The sequence below is a fragment of the Neophocaena asiaeorientalis genome, unplaced genomic scaffold (genome assembly GCF_003031525.2).
Source record: "Neophocaena asiaeorientalis asiaeorientalis breed wild unplaced genomic scaffold, Neophocaena_asiaeorientalis_V1.1 scaffold346, whole genome shotgun sequence".
Taxonomy (NCBI): Eukaryota; Metazoa; Chordata; class Mammalia; order Artiodactyla; family Phocoenidae; genus Neophocaena; species Neophocaena asiaeorientalis.
In genome coordinates this window covers 2,885,152-2,891,709 of record NW_020175400.1, presented here as the reverse complement: position 1 = coordinate 2,891,709, position 6,558 = coordinate 2,885,152, and the positions used below count along the sequence as shown (strand labels likewise).

General features: G+C 51.3%; 1 protein-coding gene across 1 annotated transcript in view; it reads left to right on the top strand.

Moving 5' to 3' along the window:
• The window catches only part of ACAN (aggrecan), a 35,473-nt gene that overhangs the window by 25,158 nt on the left and 3,757 nt on the right, over positions 1-6,558 (top strand). Inside the window, exon 12 of the mRNA XM_024766481.1 lies at positions 3,893-4,006. Within this exon, the coding sequence (XP_024622249.1) occupies positions 3,893-4,006 (114 nt within the window). The remainder of the gene's footprint in view (positions 1-3,892; positions 4,007-6,558) is intronic.

The following is a 6,558-nucleotide window of genomic DNA, read 5'->3' as shown; positions in this document are numbered from 1 at the left end:
GGGGGGGTGGGGGGGGACGACTCTGGTGCTGGTGGTAATTCTTTTTAATCTAAAGATTAACTACCACAGTGATTCTAATGGGCAGCTAAATTTGAGAGATCTCACATCCAATTTCCCAGGAATCACTGGCATTGCCTGGATTTCTCTAAACTCCTTGGTTAGAAGGGCATGAACTTAAAATTTAATCAGCCTCTTTTCTGTTTAACTGACATCTTTTACTTTGTGGACTTGGGGTTCTGATCTATGACCTGACTCTGTCTCTCCCCCTAGTGGGGTGATGTTTGAATTCCAGTGACACCTTATCCCTGGGAGGTGGGGGGAAGTGCTTTCCAAGCAAGTGAAAATACAGGGTTACAAGTGAAAATACAAATTACACCTTCTTGACTTAACCAAGAAGTCCATGGGCAGATTTTAGCAGGCAACTAATTGAATTTAGCAGGATATTAAAGTTACATTCAAGATCAAACTTTAAAAATATAAACAACTTGATAGTATAAATAACTATAACATACTTTTAATCTAATCATGTTTGTTTTTAAAGCAAATTGGAACTGGTAAATATGCTCTTGTAATCCTTCTGTCGATTGTGATACACCAGAAAGTGAGTGTACGTATTCAATTCTGTTCATCCTGATTGATCCTAGGTCTTTGCAGGGTGCAGAGCATCTGCTGAGCTAAGAAATTGTCTCTGTGCTTCTTGAGGAGATTTTCCCCCTATCCTTGTCCAGGAAAGTCATGTCCAGGGTCAGTACATACAGCTGCACAGGTTGTACACAGAACAACTTGAGGGGTACCATTCATACCATGCTATTTACGAGTGGCAACCCCTTTGGTTGGGTATCACTTGAGTAAAAGCGCCTACTGTCACTTCATTCAACCTTTTCTATGAACGAAATAAGCTCTAACTTGGAGATCCTGGGCTCTGACCCAGGCAACAGCTGGACAAGACCCCTTCAGGGTGGAGACCTGTGGTCTCCAACTCAGAACCCTCACCTTTACCAGGGTTCTCAGTTATTTTCTCCCTTAAGTTAGAGATATCACTAGAGGACCTTGTTCAGGAACAAACCATCCCGTTTGGTTAGAGTAGAGAGAAGAGGACTCAAAGTCCCTGCTTAGTGATGACTGGTGAGCCCTTGGCTGGGGCAGCAGAAATGGTAATGAGATGCTGAGATCCAGGACTCCAGTGTCTCTCTCTCTCTCTCTCTCTCCATGTGGAATAGAGGCCCAGCTTTCATCCTCATGGTCTAATTCTCTCCTCCACCTTCTCCAATCTGTCTCCCCCACTTACCAGCATGGGCAGGTCACTTCATTTGTTTTCTTATCTGTAAAATGGCCCAGCGACGTCCATGCCATAGGGCCGCTGGGAGGATAAGTGTGTGTGAGACATAGTGTCTGGCTCAGAGAAGATTTTGGGGAGATATTGGCTCCCTCTCTTTCCTCTCTTCTTTCATACAGTCTGCCTGTTGCCCAAAGCCCTTCCTGTCCTCCATCTGATGTCACCTTGTCTGGGGTACCCAAAGTACAGCAGGGCCCAGCCCAACTCTTCTCATGGTTCCAGAAGACAAGCAATGTTCCAATTGCCTTCACAGAAAGAGGTGGGCAAATCAGGGGCAGAGTGGCTCTTCCAGCCAGTGGAAGGGGAGAGGATGCACCACAAGCCTGAGAAGGCCCCACACAGGATGCTCAGCCCTCTCCCTACTGTTGAAGCCCTCTCTAAGCTGCTCCAGAGCCACTCACAGGCTCTCTGGTCTTCAGGATTATGGCCCTTCCTTTCCTCCTCATCTGTGAATCCAGGGCCCTGCATAAAACAGCTTCTGAGCCCGGGAACCTGGTTCCTTGAGTTTCAGTCCCTGCAGCCTTCTCAGATCCTGTGCCCTGGCCAAACACCAAAGGAAAACTGTCCTAGTCCTCAGGCCGCCTTGTGGGGGCGAGTGATGTGAAATAAGCTTCTGGGACCACTGGAAGCTACCTGGCCTGACCTCCCTCGGGGCCTCCGCCCTCCCGCCCTCTCCCGCATGGGTTGGCCAGAGGCCCCAGGGTTGATGTCTGGCTCTTCTCCCCATGGGCCACTCCTGTCCCCTGCTCTGTACAACTGCTTTAGCGCCTACATTTGCTTAATACCCCCTTGCCCAGTGCTTCCCATCTTCCATAATGACGCTAGTGGACGAAAGACAACAGTAGCTTTTCTGAAGCAGGAGAACCTCCCCCAGCTTCCGCCCACCGGCCTGACCTATTGCTGCTACTGCTGCTGCTGGGAATCCTGGTGCATGCTGGGAATCCAAGTGCATGCTGGGATTTCAGTCCGTTCCTCCATGCATTTTGGTTTTGCTTGGAACAGTTTCAAACTTGGAACTGTTGGTTTCTAGCCCATGGTGGACACTCCGTGAAATAAAGTCAAGAACTTCGTGGGAAGAGAGACATACCTGAGGACTTGAGATTTTCAGGCCTCCCATTGCACAAACCCAGCTCTGGTCTAGATAACATCGGCTATGCACTAGTGAAAAGGATCCAGAAGAAAGTGCTTTTATCTTCTTATCAGAGGATTGACGTTAAGATCTAGTCAGTTCTTATGAGAGGTAAGAACTAAGTCCTGGAACATATTTAGGGAGCTGCCTACATGGAGACCACCCACAGACACGCCAGGTCCTGAAGGTTGTATGAACATAGCTGTACATATCACGCTGCCCCCATAAGCCAGTGGAACCCTTTCATGCCAGAATTTTATTAATCCCCTGGGAAGAGGAGCTTCACAATACCTTTTATAATGTTCCCAGAGGAAGTAACCCAGCCGGTGTTTTTGGAGAACGAATACAAAGAGAGTAGAAGGATCCTCTAGGTCTCTGGCTTCTCTGAAAGTGCAGAAAGACCAGGTTAGGAGTTTCAGTTCTCACCTTGGCTAACGGATGAAAATTTGAGGCAAAGGCCAATGACTTACCAATGTAAGTCCCACAAAGAAGTTGGATCACAAAGAACATCCTGGACCAGAAGAACAGAAGGAAAGAAGAGTCTTCTGGGGAGCAGAGGCTGATGGGGACCTGACAGTATCCCAGGCTGGTGCTGGTGGGTGGCCACTTACTAAGTGCCTCACTGGCTTCAAACACTGGTCTCCCACTGGCCAGGATGCAGCCCTTCCAGAAATCATGACTCATTGGAGATGTCCATGTTCTGAGGCCTTAAACTGGAAGGAGATTACATGGGGAAATATTAGGCTGGGTCTCTGTCCCTCCCCCCAAGATAACAATGTTGGCTTCACCTTTATAAGATACTCTAGAATCTAATTTACTGAAGACAAAGAAGGTGTCTGCAACCAAAAAAAAAAAAAATCTAACAATCTCATGCGGATATCCCACACTGCCATTTTCTCACGATCCTATACTCTGTGAACCACTTCTAGCTTGTTTGTTCTAGTACTGCACGGCCTTGTCCTCTTTCCTTGGTTCATAACTACAGAAGAAGCTAGGAAAAGAAAGAGCTCTAAACACGCTTCAAGAACTGGAATTCCAGTGTCCTTGCGCACCACCATGTTTGAGAGCCAATTCAATCCTCAAGGCCTCTTGAAATATTCACAAGAGAAGACGTCCTGGAGGAACTCCAAGCTCACTCTCACAGTAGGCATTTGCCCTCAGAAGCAGCAGATCCCTTCACCCACTGGGAAACCTGGCTCCCATGCTCCAAGCTTGCCCATCCAGAACCACACACATCCAAGAAAACCCTTGTTGGATCTTTGGCTCAGCTCTCCAAGATGGCGGCAGCAGCAGCAGCAGCAACAGTTCTTAGGAAATCCAGGGCTCTGGAGAGCAGCAGGGCTGGCCACCCATAAAGAAGCTGCAGTGCAATTGTGGAGCTGGAGTTGCCGGCAGGAGTCCTAATGGTGGCCCTTGGTTTCTTGCAGACATTGACGAGTGCCTCTCAAGCCCTTGTCTGAATGGAGCCACCTGCGTGGACGCCATCGACTCTTTCACATGCTTATGCCTTCCCAGCTACCAAGGGGACCTGTGTGAGATCGGTACGACCGTCTCGGCTTCAGCTAATGTTACTAACTGCTGCACCCCCTCTTCCTCCCTCATCCTTCCCTGCTAACCACAGGTTCTAGGCCCTGTGGGGCCCCCAAGATCCATCCAGACAGCCACTTCAGGGGCCACAAGTGAGAAGTCGGCCCCACTCACTCTCACTCCTTCTCTTCTTGTTCCCTGCGGAAACCCTCCTCTGGGGCACTGGCTGATCTGACTGCAGAAGAGACATGCAGGCTGGGCCAGCCTGCACTTTGGAAGGTGGGGCTCTGGGGGACCTTTCAAACACTAACCTGCTCCAGGGCTTCCAGATGCCACCAGCAAAGTTGGTGCATGCATCAGACTAAGAAGACAGGGCCAATTCCATGCATTTGTCTTGAAGGACACTATGGGTGGGAGTCATTGGTTCTTGCTGCGGATGAGAGCCCCGGATCTTCCCAGCATGGCCACGGGCATGTGTCTGCCTGCCGTATTGCCCACGGGACCTCTGTGGCCCCTCCATGGCCTTGGGAGCCACCGTGCCACACTGGTCAAGCTGCCTTCCTCTTCTTCTCTGGCAAGAGCTATGGTCTGTCTGTCTGAGAGCTCCTGTGTCACCAGCATGCTCAAGTCATGCATGCACAAGGACAGCTGCATGTCACCTTGTCCTCATTGCCACCGTGACAGCTGCCACGTCAGTGCCACTCCGGTCCACGCTTCCTTGCTCCCTCCCTTGTGCAAGGCAAAAGGCTGGCCAGAGAGAACAGAGCCTCGCTGCAAGGGCTCTGAGCTTCCTCTCTTGGGCCTTGCCAACCCCTCAGTTTCTGCACCTGGGCCAGGCCCTGCCAAGGGGAGCTGTGGGCCACGAACTTCCTGAGGCCAGACTGAGCCCACAGCCCGCTCACCTTCAGTGTTTCCTAGTCTCCCCATCTCAGGGCCACCCCGTCTCAGAAATGGGGAGGTGGAGCTTGCAGTTGCTAGTAGCAATGGTCCGTGCAGAACTGGAAGTGTTTAGGGGCTCAAAACCATTTTCAATGAACTCTCAATTTAGACATCCCAGAAACTTCCAGACAGCAACTGAAACTCCTAATCAGAGTGGGAAGGTAGTTTTGGATTGCATGTTCCTTGGAGGCACTGCCAAGGTTACAGACTGGTGGGGGAACTTCTGGAAGAAAAGACTTGGCCTGGACCCTCCTTCCCTGCAGCCTCCCATTCTCCACCTTCACCCCAAGACTCCAAGAAATTGGTGCATGGGGTCTTGTCTGGGGTGGGAGTGGAGAGTTACAAGGATTTCCTCCCCAGGGTGCCAGAATATTTGCCACAGGGAGAAGGGCATGGAATGTCCACGCAGACAACAGCTCTTGGGTGTCAGACTGGGAGAGGAAGTGCCCTGCTGGAGTGGAGGCCAGGCCCGCAGAGGGCTCTGCACTCTGATGGAGCAGAGAGAGGGTGCCAGAGCCCGCAGACCGGGCCCTGGGCCTGGGCGCCCAACTGAGCAGGGCTGCATCTCTTCTCCTACTCCAATCCTGAGCGCTCACCACCCCAAGGGTGCTTCAAGCCATGGCTCTGGCCCTGCTCCTTCTTGCAGCCTTCCTGGAATTGTGTTGCTGTTTCCCCAGAGCCTCCATCCTGCACGGCCCTGGTCCCTCCCAGCACAGCTGCTGCCTCCAGCTTTGCCCACCCAACTCAGCCCTCAGGCACTCAGGTGGCCCAAAAATGGACCCCACAATCAGCCCTGGGATGACATGTCTCTGGCCGCCTCAGGTGCTCAGCTACCTCTGAAGTCTCTCTGCCTTTCTTTCCAAACCCTTGGGGAAGGCATTGGCAGCATGCTTTTAAGCCTTCCTGCTGCTCTGCCTCTTTCTTCAAAGGCTGCTGGCCTCAAACCCTTCTCTCTCTCTGCTCTTCCCAAGTGTCTGTCTTCCAACCCTGCCAAGCATCCACCCCTTCAGCTTAAGCATCCTTCCCTTCAGGTACTGGTCCTTTCTTCCTGGAACAGCCAGACCAGGGAGACTGCCATACAGCCTGAGGGGTTCATGGCCCCGGGGCGCTAGGGACAGCCCTTCACCTGTGAGGCACCAGGGGAAGAAAGAAAAGAGGGTCGTGGAATTCCCTCTGTCCCGTACCGTGCTGGCAGGTGTTTAACAACTGACTCTCAGAGAGGAAGGAAGATCCCTGATTTGTAGCCTCTGCCAATTTCTGGGGTATAACGCTCTCACGAGGGCCAGTTAAAGCTACCAATGTAATGTCACTAGAGGCCGAGCTGGGGACTTCCCTGACGGTCCAGTGGTTAAGACTCCACGCTTCCACTGCAGGGGGCATGAGTTTAGTCCCTGGTCAGGGAACTAAGATCCCGCATGCCGCACAGAGCGGCCAAAAATAGTTAAATAAATAAATTAATAAAATAAAATAAAATAAAAAAATAAAGGCCGAGTTGGGAAGACACACTCCTAATGGCTTTCCCAAGCCTGAAGGGGCCAGTTCCAGCACCACCTGCCTCTGTCTGTCCCTCTAGGCTCTGCTCCAAAAGCTCCACATCAGTGCCTTCTGCTGGACTCAGAATCCATTA